Raw genomic sequence first — 18,991 nt, 5'->3', positions numbered from 1 at the left:
ACAGCAGACAAGTAATCAGACACAGAGGCAGCGTCTCTGATGTGAGGAGCAACCTCCCAGGCCTCAGCGCTCGCACATTTGTTACACCTGCTAAGCAGCGCGGCTAAATTTAACAATGCCGAAAGTGACAGTGCGAGCACGATTATGTGTTTGTGCATGTGTGAGAGCGCATTTCATTTGCGAGCCTGTTTAAAATGTGCGACGGGATCGTGCAGGTGTTGCTTCGCGTGTCTGTGTCTTGTATGTAAAGTGCTTCATTTTAATGCCGTGTGCTCACGTCTACGATCCCCGTCCGTGACGATCGTTTTGGGAATGACGGTCTCTTCCTGTTGCACCGATCACCTCCGTCTGACCTGCTCACGGGCTGATGGACACGAGTAGACCTGATCTATACAGAGGATCTGATGAGGCCCCCAAGCTACGCAGCCTATAATTCACCTTATTTCTGGAGGAGGGTGTTTCAGCTCAGGTACAACATGATGTCTCGACAGCACACTTCTCCGTGTTGGTGAGTGAGCAGTAATTTGAAAAGTCTTGACAGTCAGGCGGAGGTCGCAGCGCTCGGCCCCGCAGCAGGCACACCGGGCTTGTGGGACGAGGCGCAGATCTGACACGGAGGGCGCTGACACGGCGGCACCGAGCGTCATGCCAACCGGCTAATTAATTCACGCTTTATTTGCGAACGGGAAACAATGGGCAGCGATGTGCGGGGCGGGCCGGTGTGGGGCGGCACACAGGGGGCTGCTGTAACTAAGTGCCCAGCCTGCTGATGGCTGCCTCATTAATGCAGGGGTCTGGGCCAAGGAGCTGGAGCTTGACACCCGTCATCACTGAGGCCTAATGTCTGCCGCTGAATAAATGCCAGGGTAAGCAAACACAGAAAAATGAACACTTGCGCACGAGCACGCAGACATGCTGAGGATGGGTTTCACCTGTCAAGACAGGGAATGATTAATGATCTTGTTAAAAATGATGTTTCACTCTGACACTGAGACAGACTAAATAAAGACAGAGGCAGTTTGATTGGACCAATTAACCCCGCCCAGTTTCCAGAGGGTTGCATTTACTACCCCGTGCCGTGGGGAGTATTTTACGCAATAAAACGACGTTAATAAATGCAACTTGTTTGCTATCAGTATTGTGAGATCAGCTTGTGAGAGTCTGGCACAGCCTCCGCGGTCTGCAACTGTTGTCAAAACCTCATGTCAGCGGAGCTGCAGAGAGGGTTGTAAGTGGGTGGAAAGAAGAGAACCATCATCTGTTGCAATGAATAAAACATCTTTATCATTTCAAGGGAATGAAATTGTCTGGATGAAACTGGGATTGTGGACAACGTGACTGAATGTTAAAGACCGGGGACTTTAAAAGCAACATCATATTTCAGGGTACAAACTAGATTCATATACTGAGCTCGAGTTGATCGGGGGGAATTAATACGAGCACGCAGGACTGATTAATCAAAACGGTCAAACTTAAAGAGACCACAACAGCTTGTGTATTTCTGTATAGGTTTCTAATTAAGTCTAATTAATGAATGACGGACTCAAATGAAAACATGTCTTCTGATATTGTGGATCAGAATTTGTTAAGCAGAACTGTGGACAAGGTGGATGAGATGTATGAATTTAATACATCATCTGAAATATATGTATTTACGGAGGGAAAGGTAGCTTTTAAATGTTTTTAAAATGAGTGAGCCTGTAACGTTGTTATTTCTTCCCCACTGGCTCTTTAAGTTTAAGTAGCAAAGAAAGTAATGTCACTGGGAACTGACCAATCCATTAAATTGGAAAAGGGATTATAAATTGTTAACAAAGCTTCGGCAGGCATTTAGGGGGAAAGAAAAATCAGACGAGGATGAAGAGTTAAACGTCCCTGCTGCAACATGTGGAATGAAATCGGTAAACTACCGTTTGGAGTAGTTTCCCCTCGCAGTAGATAAAATCGACCTCGTGCTGTTTACGTGCCGTGTATCTTATTAGCATTTCAACCTGAACCTGGAACCTGGATTAGCCGAGGAGCTTAAAGCATCAAGGGAGGGTTAATGAGGAATATGAGTGAAGTTTGAAGTCGGCTGCTAGTGGCTACGAAGCATATCATCTCTCAGATCTCCAGCTAAGCACGTTCCCGGGGAGGGAGCAGGGGAACGAGGCCAGTCTGGCCATGCGCTAATTATCCCACCGCTAGCTAGCTCGTTGGAACACAAGTGCACAGTCAGCAGGCACTAATTAGGGTTTCTTTTATTCAGACTACTGTTTTTATTGAACACGGTTTAAACAGCAGGGAGCAGGGGCTCATGCTGCTGTAAATTGCAATTTTCACACAAGAGCAGGAAATTGGATCTGAAGCTTCGGTGTCAAATTAGACATGTGAATTTGGTTCCTCACATGAAGCCCCCCTCCTTCCATTTTTTTGCAGACGTTTGAAGAGGGCATCCCATGCTGATAGAGCAAGATAGCACAACCTTCAAAAAATAGAAGAAGAAAACTATTCTGAGGAGAGGAAGAAGAAATGGTTGCTTTTGATCTCAGTAGGGACTGAAATGTGAAAATCAGCCAAGTGGCCCAGCTGTGCACAGTTTGTTCTGCCTGTAAGAACTGAGGACCAAGGGCCACTTCCCGCTACTTAGTCATCCTGCCTGGAGGATGAGCTGTTTTCTTCCTGACCCACTGTCTCTTAGCGTACCTGATCTCCTTCTCCGACAGCCTTTGCATTTCACAGCCGCCGTCTGCGAACAGTCACTCCCTGATGATAAATAGAGCAGCTGCTCCGGCCTTGCCTCTGACAGCAACCTGCAAAGCTCGTAACTTTAAATGACTCTCCCATGCACAGACTCCCTCACAGGAGGAAGGCAGCGCACAGCCAGCCTGGTGATCTGGAGTGAATATTGAGTGGAGGGAAAGTGTCAAAGACGAGATTCTGTTACACAAGACTCGGCATTAGAGTGCACTGAGCAGCTGAAAGGCTTGAGCTCAAGGATAGGCGAAAGGGAAAACAAATAGGAGCTAATTATGTAAACTCTCCATCTCAGCCGCTCTTTTTTTGTGTGTGTGGGAACTTGTCAGTGCGTTGAATAAAGATTTCAAGTGACAACTAGTGTATGAATTTCACCTAAAAGCAGTCGAGCACATCTCTCTTGGAGTCAAACTGTCAAATTATTTTGTGTGCTGGGAAAACGATGGGGAGGACAGCGAGTCCTGCGGACAGCCAGGAGGAGAACGAGAGGACGGGAGGCGGGGTGGAGCTCAGGCCCGGTTCTGGCCGAGTGTGGCCGCGCAATACCTCACAACATGACTACTGCGCTAACTGCTTACCGTGCAAGAGGCGTCTACAGGTGCTGGATTACGGGTAACAGGGATGGCAACCTGACAACGTACCCACTTTTCTAGGTCATGTTTTTTTCTCTTTTTGATGAAATGATTTAGTCTGAGTGAAATACAGCTCTGTGGCGTTTGATGTAAGACAGAGTGTTTGAAGAACAGATGAAAAGGAAAAGCGTTATGAGAGAATGATAAGGAGCTAAAAAAAAAAGAAGAAAAAAAAAGATTGAAATTACACTTCTAGGAACGGCCGTGCTGCGGGAAGCACGCTCCATCACCTAAATGGATTACAGTGCTGGGCAGAAAAACAAATTGAACTCCAGTTGCGCCTTGTGTGTCTCAGTGTGCCACATAAAGGAAGAGCAGAGAAAACAGTCTCGCTGATGGCTGTACCATGTCACAAGCCTGCCTGAGTGAGGCAACAGACGCTGGCACTTAGCAGACTCCCTCACGCTCGCTGATCTCCTGGGGGTTGGCTGATTACTGTGATTCTGAAATTACAGTCTTGATGAGCTGGAGCATTTTACAAAAAAAAAAAAAAAAAAAAGCAGCAGTAAAAATGGGTCAGGTTGGGGCTGAGTTTCTGTTCAAGGAGAAGGAGGCAGAAGGGAAAAGGTAGACGTAGACATTTTTTGATTGAATGAGTAAAGCTGACCAACAGAATGGGCTGAAATCAGCGTCTGGGACGTGGCGGTTCTTTTTGGGTTCATAAAAGGACGGTCGTTGTCGAGACAGTGACTCTGACACCGACTGGACCAAGTATACACTTCACTGAAGAAATATGAGTGTACATTTGTAGGTATTTTAACAAGGATCATTTACACATTTAAAGATAGCAGAAAGACAACACTGACTTCTATTACTCTCCTCCACTCTCTCTGCTTAGAGTCACTCTCAGCTCTCACTGCAGACTTCAACTCTCCATTTGCTGCCCCTCACACCCTCGAGCGTCCAAGTTTGTCAGCAGTGGAGTTGTAAAATTCAAACACATTGAATCCAGAGGGCCAGCATTGACTAGTCTGCAGTCAAACCGGGGCAGCAGATTGCGTCTTAAATTCACTCCCGTTACAAGATTGTCGGGGCGAAGCTGCAATCTGTCCGCCCGTCTGACAGTAACTGACTCCTCCTGATGGTGGAAAGCACACATGAATGTAGTGTAGTGTAGGAAGCACATAGGACCGCACTCGTGTGGCAAGCAGATCCTCGGGGGGGATGAGAGAGAGGGAGGGACGGGGAGGCAGTTCACCGTTCATCAGCAAATTAATGGCGCAGTTCATCCTAATTTCCCTTGAAGACAGATCCGCGGTCCTGGAGCACAAAAATATTCTTTCTGTCTTTCTGGTTTTTAACACGGAGCTGCAGGAGAGAAGCAGGCCAGGGTTGGCATGGGGATCTGACGCGGGGCGGCCAGCAGGATTCTAACAGCTTGGTTTGTTGTGTGGGATGGTGCTGGGAGTGTAATATTATATATGTGTGTGTGTGTGTGTGTGTGTGTGTGTGTGTGTGTGTGTGTGTGTGTGTGTGTGTGTGTGTGTGTGTGTGTGTGTGTGTGTGTGTGTGTGTGTGTGTGTGTGTGTGTGTCCTGAGATCATTACTTACATTTCTGAAGTCCAGTGTTCATCTGCGTGTGGGGGAGAAGCTGAAGGGGGAGGTCACCTGGCCCTGGCAGACAGGCCAGCATTTCACACAGACACTAATGCAACATGGGACACACACTTCTCCTCACACTGCGGAGAGAGAGAGAGAAAGAGAGAGAGAGAGAGAGAGGGGTGTGGGGGGGTGATAGAGGGGGGGAGAGGTCAGACATAACTGCAAGGCAGCACATGCTGCGTGGCGATACACAGACTGGGTCCGCACTAATAGCAGTCTGTAGCTGGTCCCCGGAGGCGCAGGGCTGTGGGAGACATAGTTACCTTTCAATTAGAAACTGATTCACACCTGGAGCATCAGGTAGGGTGACATTTGATGCCAATAACAACTTCAATTAAACATCAAACAGCTGAGGTAAAACGGGCAGACCGGGCCTGAGGGACTTGCAGCTTTAAATCGACTCAGTCCCTCCTCCTCCTCCTCCTCCTGCATGTTAGTCACCTAGTTGGACCCTGCTACCTGCACTTTACCTCTCCGCCTCCATCAGACCATGGCAGAGGAAATTAATGACTCCTGTATACCCGAAAAGAACACTCTGGAGAGGCCGAGCGCTGACAAGTTAGTGAGTCTGTGATCGATACTGCAGTCCTCCAGACATCAAAGAGGCCTTTATTTTGGGGACATTAAACAATGGAGCCAGCTCAGGACGCGCTGAGGAGAAATGAACACACATGGCTACGGCTCCCGTAAACGCCTGCCACTTTGCGCAATAACTCGATGTAAGAGAGAGGCATTAAGCGTTAGCCATGCTCCACTTGGCTTACTGCTGTATTCAAAACACCACAGATGCTTGCTTAATCAGAACTGAAGAACAGTCAGGGAGCAAATTAAGTCTACAGAGTCCGCGCCCTCCCCGTTTGCTGCATGGCATCAGAGGAGGGCGGCAAGTGTGCGCAGACAAACAGCGTCTATGAGAGAGGCAATTACCCACAAAACAACCTTGGCATGCCTGTCTGCCGCAGGGTGATGGCTTAAAAGTGTCTTCCCCCCCTGCAGGGAGAAGAGACAAGTGGAGGAAAGAGTGACAAAGCGAGAGAGAAAGGTGGAAAGAGAGAAAGACGGGTGGCGGCTTTGGGGCGGGAGGGGTGGGGGCTGAACTTGCTTTAAAAAGCAGGAGCTCAAAAAGGTCAGGATGACAGCTCATTTAAATCCTCCCAGTGAGAGGAGGAAAAAAAACAAGCCTTAATGAAGCTGCCAGTTCTACACAGATACCTGAGGGCGTTGCACCTTGGGGTGCTGCAGGGGCAGGGTGACAGGGGAGGGAGGGAGGGGAGGGAGGGGTTACCGGTGGATGGCGGCGCTGCAGTCTCGAGACACATCTGAGGATTGTGGGGAGGTTGATGCTGCACCTTTTTCCGTTCGCCCGGCCTCCCACTCCTATCGCTCTCCTCCCGCTCCCCTGCTCCCTGATTTACAGCCTGGACCGCCATATGGCAGCAATCCCTGCCCTCGATTCAGCATGTCACCATGCATTAACTTTAATTGGCCTGATATGTTATTCTTTTCCCTCTGGCCTTGGAAGGATTTTAGGTACATTGTGCCTTGATGTCAGCAGGCGAGATTTCCAGCTCTCTCATTTATCAGGGTGCCAAGATTTCACACAAAGATAACAGCAATCTCTTTGACAACAGGCAGGTTTGGGGTGGAGGAAAAACCAAATATCAAATACAACAGGGTCTTTGTTAGGGGGTTTCAAAAGCCAAATGGTGGCAGGGGAGTGAAACAATGTAGGGGGAAATAAAAAAAATAACACCAACATAAACTGTCAGTTCATTTGTTATAAAAACACACACATCAACACACTACAGGCAAAAAAACAGCCAACAGGCCACCCCTTTCCTGCCTCCCCCATAGCGCCCCTGAATGTCAGAAAACTGTGCAGTGGGGAGTGCAGCAGCAAAGGTCAGCCTATGGTAATGCCCGAGCTGACACTCTGCTTTACAGCGCAGAGCGGGAGGAGATGAAACCCGACAGACAGAAGCCTGACGTCTAACTGACTCTCCTATCAGCAGCGCTGCCACCGCGACTTCAAAAGTACATCACACACCAAACATGGGCACTTTCTACTCAGGGCCCACACACACACACACACACACACACACACACTCACTCACACACACACACACACACACACACACACACACACACACACACACACACACACACACACACACACACACACACACACACACACACACACACACACACACACACACACACACACACACACACACACACACACACACACACACACACACACACACACACACACACACACACACACACACACACACACACACACACACACAGAGGTTTTGTCACCACACGGACTATTTGTATCAGAATCAGGATGACGACACCCGACAGAGATCCTCACTACGGCTGAAGGTGTCTCTCTGCAGCTCGTCGTCGGTACGTGATTGCCCTCTGACCTCTAGGCCTGGACTGGACAAGGGCTTCGCCCTCCAAGCACCCAACTATTTGGACAGATAGGTATCTACGCCTATGGCTCAGAAGCCTTTGTGCTGTAAGAGACAGGACCCCCCCCCCCCTCGTCATGAGCTGCGTCTGTGGCGGCCGGGCCGAGCCAGCTGGGCCGGTCTCTGGAGCAGCGATCAGCTTGGTGGAGTTCAGCCAGGCGTCTGACACTATCAGCCCCGTGCAGACAGACACTACGGGGTTTTAGGGTATTAGGGGGAGGGGGGGCTCTGTGAATCGGCAAGTGTCCACCAGCTACTTATAGAACTGTAATAAAAATGTGTGAATAACTATGTGGCTTACATTATAGACAAATAAATGCTAGCAGACAAAGCTGGACTTGAGCAAGTGATGTGGATGGCTTGTGTCATGTGTCAAATTGCTCCCATAAAAGCTGACCTATATTTTCTTTTCATTCCTCAGTGGGGAAGGAGAAAAAGAAAACTGTTCCTAAAGTAACACAAAAATGTAAAAAAAAAAAATGCAAAGAAGAGACGCAGGGACAGGATAGACAGAAGCCATTTAGGAAATTAGACCAGCTGACTGCATTCATCAGCTCTATGTTTTGATCAATATCCTCTCCGTCAGCGATGATTTGCATTTGTTAGAAATTTGGGACTAGGATAATTATGCAAGAAATCATCTTTTAAATCGTCCATCAGCAGTAATGCACGAGGAAAAAGGGAGGACAGTACACAGAAATAAGCTCATTAGGAGGAGACATGAACAATATTAGTGGAGAAAAACAATGAAGGGGAAAAAAAACATAATAATAAGGTAAAAAAGTATGTTTGGTTGCTGGTTGAATATTAGCAGTTTTTCTATACCAATTATGAGCAAAAGCAATTAGGAGAACCAAGTCACCATGTTGTACATGGCCCGTGCTAACGGCTGAAGGAGAGGAGAGTGGAGGAGAAAGCAGGCTGCTGTTATTTTAATTGCATGTTTACCCCCAGGTTATGGGTCTGAAATAGAGCCAAGAAAAAATGTTGCAGCAGAAATTCAATGCAACTCCACTGTGTTGATTCTCTCAGGGACAGAAAGAGTGAAATTACTTTTCTTTGCGAGCAGAGTCTCTGAATAGGAGGTAAAGAAAGGAGCAGGAAGATGAGAACAGCTTTTTACCCTTGAATACCAAGCCGGAGCATTCTGTGAAAAGAAAGGGGGAAAAGCCTTGGCTCTTGAGCACGTTAGGAAGAAATAACACTTTGGTGTGGCCTTCGTTAGCCCATCAGGCTTTGCAAACAACAGACGTAGGAAAAGGCTTTCTGTCGCTAGCGCGGGGCCGCGGGCACGTTAGGCTACGACAGGCCGGTCCGCGCCTTCACACAATGGATCCTGATGACTCCAGCACATCCCGAGGCGTTCGGGACCGGCCGTTTGCTTTTTCAGTCAGCAGAGACCCGATCATCAAACCGGTGGTGTTATCTCACACCAAAAGAGAAAGGCCCAAAGAGTCGGAGATGGCAGCGATAGTGAGCAGGGGGTAAAAAAAAACAAGCCCAAAACCCAACTCACACACGAACTGAGAGTCTGTAAAATAGTGGTTTCCAAGTGTGTCAGGGATAAAAACTTATAGGCTAGGAAACTGCTGGGGTAGTGTGGGAGAAGAGAAGACAGCTACTTGAATCTACTCGTCTTTAGAGGGTGTGTGTGTGTGTGTGTGGGGGGGGGGGGGTCTGGGAGACAACTGGGAGGCAGTATGAATGCTCAGTAACTAACGAATGAAAAAGTGACAGTTCCCTGAGGTGAGATGGTGGATGTGGAGCGGAGAGAGGCGACGTGCCCCCACAACACTGAACAGTCCACAAACGCATTGGATAAATCTTTGCATAGGTGTCAGATGTGGAAAGTTAATTTAAGAAGGAGACCACAGGCTCTTATGGGAGTCGTGTACCATGACACAGAGAAAAGGAAACACTTAGTATGAGGTCTCTTCATATCGGACTGACCTCATTCCTCCTCTCTTGTCTTTTCATCAGTGGTTGGCAGCCTCTTGGAGGATGACAGTAATGGTGGCGAAGATGAGAAGATATCAGGCGGCGAGTGTCCTGGTCTGGCCCGGCTATCTCTGCCACGGCTATGTCATGGTCATTACCCGTCCACCATGTCAGCGCTGCGAGGACGGCCAGCCAAGGTCCATTCTTCAACTTGGGGTCAGTTTCACTAACAGCCACTTAAGCCCGCTTGGCTTCCTGAAGAGCCCTACAAATGTGGAAGGTAGAGCCGAGTGTGCTCAGTCATGTCAAGGCTGGCCAAGGTCAGGCGGGCAGACAGAAAGTGCTGGCAGCGCCTGCACGGATGGCGTCATGAATGCCAAAACGCCACGGCCCCTGACTGCGCCGTTTGACAGACATGTTTACACCTGATACAAAACGCAGTGTGGACGGCCTGCCAAAACAGAGGGGATCCAAAGTGAGGGGTGCCAGCCTAGTTATTTATTTATCTGCTGCAAATCCATCGAGAGCGCAGCCAGACGCTGGGCATGCCTCAGTGAGGAGAAAGCCAGCCTCCTCTCAGACATGACAGTGTTAAACCACTCGAGGGCAGAAATAAAAAAAGATTACAAAAAAAAAAAAAGATTTGACATGTAGTAAAAGAGAAGGAGAGCTAAGATCTCATGAAGCAGCTCTACAGATTGGATTTGATTTACTCAGGCTCTTAATACAGCTTCACACGAGTTCTGCTTAGCACATGAAATTATTCCAATTAATGAGAAGCTGTTCTAAAATCATTTGTGATAAGGTTCAGATACGAGGCCGGTCCTTCCTCAGCTCTGCAATTAAAACTGTTTGACTTCATGGGAGGACTTGGAGGCAAACGTTAACAGGATTCTGCGACGGCACTAGTGAGGCTGCAGCTCTGCTAAAGGCCAACAACACGCTCTTAATAACAATGCTAACATGAACATGTTTGTCAGGTTTATCATGTTCACTATCGCTGTCAGCACGCTGAGGCTCACAGGAATGTTATTTATTTTGTAGGCATTTGGTCATAAACCAACAGGTTAGACAAATTTAAACCTTGACATGATGACAGCACGAAATAAAATGTTTAGAGATCACAAAAAGGATTGCAGCTGATCCTGAGGGGATCATAACTGTTGAAGTAATCCAGCCTCCTGGTGACCATCAGATCACGCAACCCGAGACGGTGCTCGTATGAGATCAGCTGAGCGCCTTTCATCTCCTCTGTGGTGCCACCACATCTCTCTTGTTATCTTCACATACCCTCACAACAATGTGCTGAGTCACATGCTGCTGTGTCAGCTGCCAGACTGCCGGGTTCAGTACGAGACTGGAATCTCATGGCTGGACGTAGATATAGATACCAGACGATCATAAATCTGTGTTGAGGAATGGGCAGAGATAGGAATCACCAGACTTGAGGCAGGCTGGTTGCTCAAGTTGCTTGGTGTGAATGCTCGTTAGTAAACAGCAGAGTTGTACATCCAGGATGGAGAAGCCTGATCAAGAGGACGGGTCTGTGTTGCTGATCTGCAGCAAAGATTTTCAGTGTACCAGGAAATGTGATCTCAAAACTACTTCTGAACTACATTCCCTCCTCTGTGTACAAAAAGGACAAGAGCTTTGTGATCCTGGTCACAAATTTATTGATGAACTTTTTTTTCTTAAGAATTCACGGTGGCAACAAAACTTAAACCACTACATCAAGTTCCTTTTAAAGACCATTGTTGAGGATTTAGGATTTGAATACAATCATCATAATTATGTTTTGAACAGTGGATAATCACCTGAGACTAAGAATCGTTGTGTTTTTGTTAGTTTACAAGGAGGCCTTAATATCTACATGGGGAGCAGGTCCTTCCTGTGTCAGTTTTGAAGCTCAGTTCCAGGTGACTGTGGCCAAAAATGGGGAAAGAGGTGGTGCGTGGGCGGATCTGAGGGGGGACAGATGAAGTCTGGTAACTGTAACCTGCAGGCAGCTCGCCGATTGTGACGACACTCAGCTGTCACTCAAAGCAGCGATAGTAATTATACACAAGTTCACGTTTTAATAAAAATTAAACAGGTGAGTTCTATAAAAATATCTTAAATATAATGTTCACTAAAAAATGTTTTTAACCAGGCCGATGAACATTGTTTATCTCTGCTGATCTTGATCCGCGGAGAATGCGTGGCTTTCCAGCCTCAGGTGGCCATTCGAGGAACTGTAGTTTTTGAGGCTTTCTTTTCTTTTTGCATCACCATGTTTCTACAGTAGCCCAGTAGGGACAAACAAAACACTGGCTCCAGAGATCCTTTCACATTTTTTGTGGCCACCAAAGATCGTTTTACCTGCTTTGTGGGGGGGTGAGGGTGAGGTGAAAGGTGTTCAGATCGTAGCAATATGAAAACTCACCGCGAGATGCCGCTGAATCCTACACACTGCTCCTTTAAGGGGTGAAACTGGGCCCAGTTGTCCATTAGAGGTTTAAAAACACACTTCTGAGCCCATTCTAACTTCCTGTTCTGACTTTAAGTCAGTCAGGCTTCTCCCTGGTTAGAGGGAAACAACTCTGGTTAGTGGGAAATAACTCAATGTGCTGAGAGCTCCAGCGAGGCAGCATTGTTCCAGCTGGCGGAAAAAGGGGAAATGAAGATGGAGTGGTTTGATTTCATTTGTTAGCAGGTGCATCCATTTTGTGTTCTTCCCCACACCCACCTCGCCTCTCTCTGTCAAAGCGCTTATCAGAAATTGGACACCCCAGTGACAAATTGAGCCTGCGATTAAAGGGAGAAAGAGGAAAGCTTTGTTAAGTGCTGCTGATTGGGATCCCAGGCTGCCCTCACACATGTGAGCTGTGTGTGTGTGTGTGTGTGTGTGTGTGTTTGTGCATGCATGTATGCTTGGTACAGAGCCAGCAGCAGAGCTGACACCACCACCTCTTCTCCCATTTTCCCCACTCTCCAGGTGTTCCCACGGCTTACATTTCTGCTCCAAGTACTCAGCAAACAAAACCAAATCAATGCAGCTGTTCGCCCATCTCTCCCTCAAACACACACACACACATACACTGACACATATATACAGTACATGTATAGGAAAGGACGCGGGCATTCGTGCACATGCACTAGTGATTTTCCCCTGCAGGAGTAACGACTTCCTCTGGTATTTCCAGTGCCTTCTTATTGACATGTGCGATGTTTAACAGAGAAAAAAGCCAAGTCTCTGTCCGTTTGTCCTGCTCAGACCCATATTATTGACCCAGCATTAACCAGCTCTGGCCTGTTTGCAAGCGCTGGGCTGATTTAAGAGGGTGTGTGTGGGGAGGGGAGGTCAGAGCAGCTCTGCTAGGCAGAACTGTGCAAGCGCTGACTCTCACAAATCATCCTAAAAGGGCTTAACGCACAAAAAACAGCTCCCAGGGTTATATGGGCCTGCTGCGGGAGATTTATCCACTGTGCCATTATACTAACTGGCCTCTCGCCCATATGAGCTGTTCGTATACCAATACACACACACACACAAAGAAAAAAGCTCTAATTAGACTTATGCCTGATCCAACTCGACAGTGGAACTCAGAACAATTCTACCTTTTACTTTTCTACACCTTAAAGAATTTAGATTCTTCAACCACTCAGTCATTTATGAACATGACCTGAATTGTTGTGCAGCAGAACTTCATCTTTAACTCTGGTATGTTATATACAGTCTAATTTCCTGTTGTTATCTGATTTTATGGTGGATCTCTTTAATGGAGGCCAAAGGAAAAGCTCTCATCCTGGTTCTGCTGAAGTCCTCTGGATCAGTTAGTCCCAGGGGATTATTGAGATGCAGGTCCGGTGGTGATGCATAAATCTGCTGGAAATATTCTGCTGCACTGATGAGTGCGGTCATACAAGTCAAAAGCAAATCCCTCCATACCAATTCCAAACCACGCTGTGTGTATGTGTTCAGGAAAAGTTAATGGCTGGCGTCTATGGGAGGTTGGTAAGGTCAGCCGCCTCCATGGCAGCTCTGACATTCAGCCTGGCCTCCAGTGAGACCAAACGAATCCCCCTCATATCTACAGACTGGAGACAGAGAGAGAGAGAGAGAGAGAGAGAGAGAGAGAGAGAGAGAGAGAGGGGGAAAAAAACAAAGTCTTTCTCCAGTGGTCAGGGCTGCATGAGACATGTTCCTTTTGCCCCTGGCGACACACAAGACATTTGCTGTCTCTCCTTCATCTCCTGTGTATATGCGAGCGCCTCTCCGCCCCCCAGCTCTTCCCCCAGCAGACAACAGCTCAGGGGGAACCGGGCAGCCAGGCGGGGACTCTGTGGAGAGCCGGGCAAACACAGGCTCGGCATGGCAAACATCTCACCTCTGTGTCTGCATGGGAACATCTGGCCCTCCCAGGCTCACAGGGCCCTCCGTCTGTCCGCCCGTCTCACTGTGAGCCGACACACACTGTTGGTGTGTGCTGGTGTTGTCATGGCACCGGAGTTTTTACTCCTACACAGGTACTGGTTTGATATACAAAAACAATCACTACAATACCAAAGCAAAAAAGCCAAATGTCACATAACAACCGCAGCAGTGTTTTATGATTATTAAATGCCTGACTACAGAGGGGTATTCAACTCATTATTTTATGGTCCAGGCCAAAATGGGTTTATTGTGCAGCTGAGTTTTAAAAACTGTCGAGCCTGTCTGGTTAGATTTGTTATTTTCTGTGATGAAATAGTTCCTGATTAAAAAACAATTTCGCCCATTTTATGAGGTTTTGTTTTGGAAATGAAACCTTTCCTGTCCCCCTGACAAAATGTAACGTTTGTGATTTCTATTATTTAAGGCAAAAACGTGTTTTGCAGAAAAACCCGTATTTCTAAAGCACCGGGCTGTTACGTCTATTACTCACTGCTGCAGTCTTTGCTGTGATTACAGTCTGGAAACGGTGTTCTCGTGAGGGTTCGCTCAGCCACTCTAAAGGACAGGCCAGTATGGGTGGCTAAGAGCTATGATGTTGAAGACAAGTGTATGTTTTTAAATATAGCTCCAACAATGGTGGCAAAGGTAGAGCTAGGAGAAGAGATGCAAAAAGCTGGAGCAAGACAATGCTTAAAATGTAGAGAAAAAGATGCAATGATGATGTATCGCCATGAGCTGTGAGCGTCCTTCGAAAGCTGAATTCAATTTGCATTTTGTGTTGCACGCTGCTCAAATTGGCTGAAGTACTGTGGTACAACATCTTGGTGAGTTTTGGCGCAAAACGTGTAAAATGATGGTCGATGCTGATTGGTTAAAGGCTGTTTCAATAGTTTTAACATTAACCAGAGGTCTGCACCTATTAAGATGCAATGACTGCAAACAATCCCAAATAAAGCCATCTATTTACTAAATAAATTTGGGTGTGTTAATACCGGGATCATTTCTCAAAAGGAGTTTATCTTATAAGTTTGGTCTGGCATCGATACTGGATTTATATAAAGTAACAGAATATAGATAATTTGTTAGAAAACCCAGGACTAGATTTAACTGTGGTTTAGTTGGCTGCTGTAGACCTGTGATCTTGAATGAATTTTTTTTCCAACAGTAACAACATTAGAGTGTGTTTGGGCTACTTCTGAACATTTATAGCTTAACTTTAAATATTCAATATCCTCTTCTGGCCTGCAGCACTGAGATAAAGTCATAATAGAGTTAACAGGGCTGATAAAAACTCCTTTTCCTGTCGCCCTCTTGCTTTCTTGCATCGTGTCCGCTCATACATATCTCCTGTGGCCATCCAATGATTCAAGACTGATGAGGCATGCTCAAAAGGTCTATGCCATTGAATACAGCATTAATGCACCCAGCAGCAAATTTTTTGCCATCGACCCTGGTTCCCTGCAATAAGGACAGAGCCATCAATCAGGCCGAGATAGCCGACACCAGACACGGGCTGATGAAGTAGGGGACTTTGGAGCTAATGACAAATGGATCTCTCAGATATGGTCACAGTATACTATGACAATCCGCCGAGAACACTTGACCTTTAGCAAAAAACTCAGCCACTTTTTGCCAACACTGTGCAAAGTAAAAACAGAGAATATGCAAACTGCTGTTGAGGTTAGGAAAGTGTACTTCTTACGAGAGGACTCCTGGGTCCAGCTGAGAGTCTCGGCGCTGTTGGAGCTACTCCTGTCTGGCCCTGCCCTCCTTGTTGTTTCTCACACCAAAGCTCTGGGAGTGACCTTCAGCAGGCCCGCTAGTCCTGCTAATTGGGGTCTCTACAGAGCACAGCAATCCACCCCCCACGCTGCACTGGAGGAGGGACTGAGGGGCAGAGGGAGCAGGAGATAGTGAGGGACTGGGTTATCTGCTGGGTGGTAAACAGACCAAAAAAAAAAAAGACAAAAAAAAAAAACCTGGCCTCAAAAACTCAGCTTCAAAAGAATTAAACCTCGGCTGCACTGAACAGAAAACGGGAAGATAACTAACTGATGTTGAACATACAAAGCTGGACAACAAAGAAATTATAATGCTGACCAAAAGGAACTTCATGAAATGTATCACAAATTCTTCAACTGTGTAACAATACAAAGAATAAGTGTTTATTTGTGAGATTTCTTTTATTCTTTAACAAACAAGTAGTTTCAACATAAGAGCAGCATGTCTGTCGGAGGTTTTGTACGTAACAGGAGCCTTTTTTTTCCTTGATATTAAAATTTTAAATTAAAATTATATTAAAATTCAAAGCTAGCTTAGCCAGACACAACTAAGGGCTATGATTAAAGAAGAGGTAAACAAAGTACGAAATCACACGTAACGAATAGTACTAGTAGTACTACTAGTTATATTAATGACTGGGGACAAATAATCGAACACATTCAAATGCAAAATAGGAGGAAAAGGTTTAATTTGTATGTGGGGGCCAGCAGGGTCGGTGCTCTGCTCTCAGGAACGTGGAGGAGACAGTGACAGTTAATTTAGAGCAGGCTCAGGCTGGCTGCAGCTGTGCACTCTGCTTCTGCCAACACATCATCGGATCAGGGCCGCTTCCTATCACTGTGATCAGCACTCAGTAAAAAAAAAAAAAAAAAAAGGGAGGGAGAGAGGGAGAAGAAAATGTACAGGAAGTCATCCTGTAAAAACAAGATACCGAGAGGCTTTATGTTGGGAAACAGTCAGTGGACTCGGTTATTTTCAGGCCATGTTTGAGGGTAGAAGAGAGACGTTTGTGAAGGAATGAGAGGACATGCGGTGAACCTGGTAACCATTTTAAAGTAGGTTTGTGATAGATCCAGTGAATGAGACTCTGAGCCGGAATGGCCATGAATAGAAAGATCTGCATTTAATTTGCTAATCCATCATTCCAATTGTGCTCTGCAACAAAGGGGAAGGAGAGTGGAGGGGCATTCAGAGGCAGCGGAGCATGCTGAGGGGTGCGTGTGTGGTTCTCCGTGGAGCCAGAGAGGCCGTGGCCCTTGGCCCTAAAAGCTCAGCCAGCACCAGGGAGAATGGGCTCTGATGAGCTCAACGCAGGCAAGACTAATCCCTTCATGTCCAAAGAATTGTTTAACTATGTTTGACTGATTAACCCAAACCCCTCGATTCCACTTACAATCTATTTGTTCAATCAAGTCCCCTGCACTCATGGTGCTGCAGTGCGTGGGTGGTGATGGTGAGGGAGAGAAAGAACGACAGAGAGAGAGAGAGAGAGAGAGAGAAACAAAGGGCACTGCAAAACAATCCATTTGGAGGAAGCATACAGAAGTCGAAAGGACAGCTTTTTTGTTCTACTTGCGATTCTCCAAATGCACAGAGCACATGTGTTCCTGCGAACCAGCTGTTGCTAACATTCAAAAGGTCAGAGAACTTTTGCCTTTAGAGATTTCAAGTGGAAAGCCAGCAGCGGTGCGTTAGCATACAACGCGTGATGTGTTTTTTTTTTCCAAGCTTCATGGGAAAAGGAAAGTTAAAGGCACTCTCCCCTGCGCGGAAAAGAGGTTGCCAGGAAGATTAACCCAGCTTCCTTTTATAGCCTCTGACAAGAGGTTAAATCACACATTACGCTGCCTGAAATGTCTCCTAGTAATTAGATCAAGAATATTACTCTCTCTTCTTCCCCTTGCAGACTGCAGCTGATCAAAGCCTAATGATGGTGTCAGTGCCATTGGCAGTGCTGGCTGGGTAAATCTCCCCATCGGGATGGCAATCTGTCAGGGCCGCGAGCCCTGCTAAACAGCACAGGACACGAGTACAATGGTGCTTGACACAAAGTGGACTAAATGAACCACATCCTTTACCAACAAGCCATCCATCAGCTGCGCACCATTAAAATTCATCTCTTTGTTTTGGGTCTGGGACCGTGTGTTTACATGTACACAGTTGGCCGAGTTGCGTACAGCGAGAAAGATGTCGGTGATATCTGCGAGTTTTATCCCAATTGCAGTGAAACCCACAACCGGCCTATCTGCCGTCTCCCCGTGCCAGAGCAGATCTGAGCAGCACCTGGTCCCTTGATGGGTTGAGGGGGCTACTGGCTATTAATTACAGAAAGCCGACACGCAGCGCAGGCAAACCCTCGCAACGAGACCCTGGGACGTCAGATCCACGGCAAGACGAATGCTTCTCTGTCACACAGCAACATGACCTGCCTCAGGACTCTTTACACGCGAGCACTTTCAAGTATGGCTTTTCAAATCATGGCCCACCCTTCTTCCTTTGCCCCTCCTCCCCCCTACCTCTCCCCCCGTCTCCCCCGTCTCTATCTCAATCACATTCTGCGGATGTTACACTACTTCAGGGGATATTTTCTGACTTAATGCAAAATGGTTGTGCAGTAGCATGATAAAAGTTGACATTTTCCTTTTCTTATCCAACGCTTCCTTTGTAAACAACCTCGCCTTTTTTGTGCGGGCACATGGACGCAGGCGGGCTGCAAACACGGCAGACATAATGGTCAATTTCATTATTTGCTCTCCGACTCAACGGGCTGCAAACAAAAGGGGGAAATGGCAGGAGATATGCCAATCATTTACTGTTGAAAGATGTCTGACAAAAGAGGCCCCTGAAAAACCAGACAGCTTTTATTTTTCCATGTCAGTTCCCCAAACACAAGCAGCCCATGAAAAAAAAAAAGAAAAAGGGGTGGGAGGGCCTCAGAGAAGAGGCTCCTGCAAGAGGTCTGACCCCAATCTTAACCCCATACAGGTGGCACAGCGCAGCGACAGGAAGCACAGGAAAAAACGTAATTCTCCGACCTGCTCTCAGAGATCATTTAGACGAGCACAAAGAAAGCTCAATGCCAGCGCAGTGTGTTGGACTGAAAAGCAAATCCCATTGAACACATTTATGGTAAAGCCAGCGAAGTAAAAGCATCCGGTTGAGAGGGGTTTGAGAATCACGACATTCGATCAAATATCATCATTCAACAACTCTGTATTATGATTTGAAGGCTGCTGCTCTTTAAGTGTTGTCAGAAATGTAATAGTTGTGGTTCAAAGTTTAAACCTCTTGATGAACAAGAGAAAAGAAAAAAGACTTGAAAAATCTTGTTTGTACAATAGTTGCATTATAAAATGCCGTAAAGATCATCCGGCTGCACAAAACCGGTGGTTTCAAGTGTGGTCTTT

General features: G+C 46.8%; 1 protein-coding gene across 5 annotated transcripts in view; it reads right to left on the bottom strand.

Annotated features, from left to right (window-relative positions):
- fam222ba (family with sequence similarity 222 member Ba) overlaps nt 1–18,991 on the bottom strand; it is a 32,445-nt gene that overhangs the window by 2,482 nt on the left and 10,972 nt on the right. For 4 of the 5 annotated variants that reach the window (XM_069700687.1, XM_069700683.1, XM_069700684.1 and 1 more), the window contains exon 2: nt 4,920–5,047. In XM_069700687.1, the coding sequence (XP_069556788.1) occupies nt 4,920–5,001 (82 nt within the window). In that variant the 5' untranslated portion in view covers nt 5,002–5,047. Of the gene's footprint in view, nt 1–4,919; nt 5,048–9,400; nt 9,558–18,991 lie in introns of those variants that run through there. The other variant, XM_069700686.1, reaches the window with a different exon arrangement.

This window comes from Brachyistius frenatus, unplaced genomic scaffold (genome assembly GCF_029030835.1).
Source record: "Brachyistius frenatus isolate BFR_SWC_R1_liver_20210118 unplaced genomic scaffold, ASM2903083v1 Contig_34, whole genome shotgun sequence".
NCBI classification, from domain to species: Eukaryota; Metazoa; Chordata; class Actinopteri; family Embiotocidae; genus Brachyistius; species Brachyistius frenatus.
Note: the sequence above shows the minus strand (reverse complement) of the source record. Positions and strands in the feature narration are given on the sequence as shown.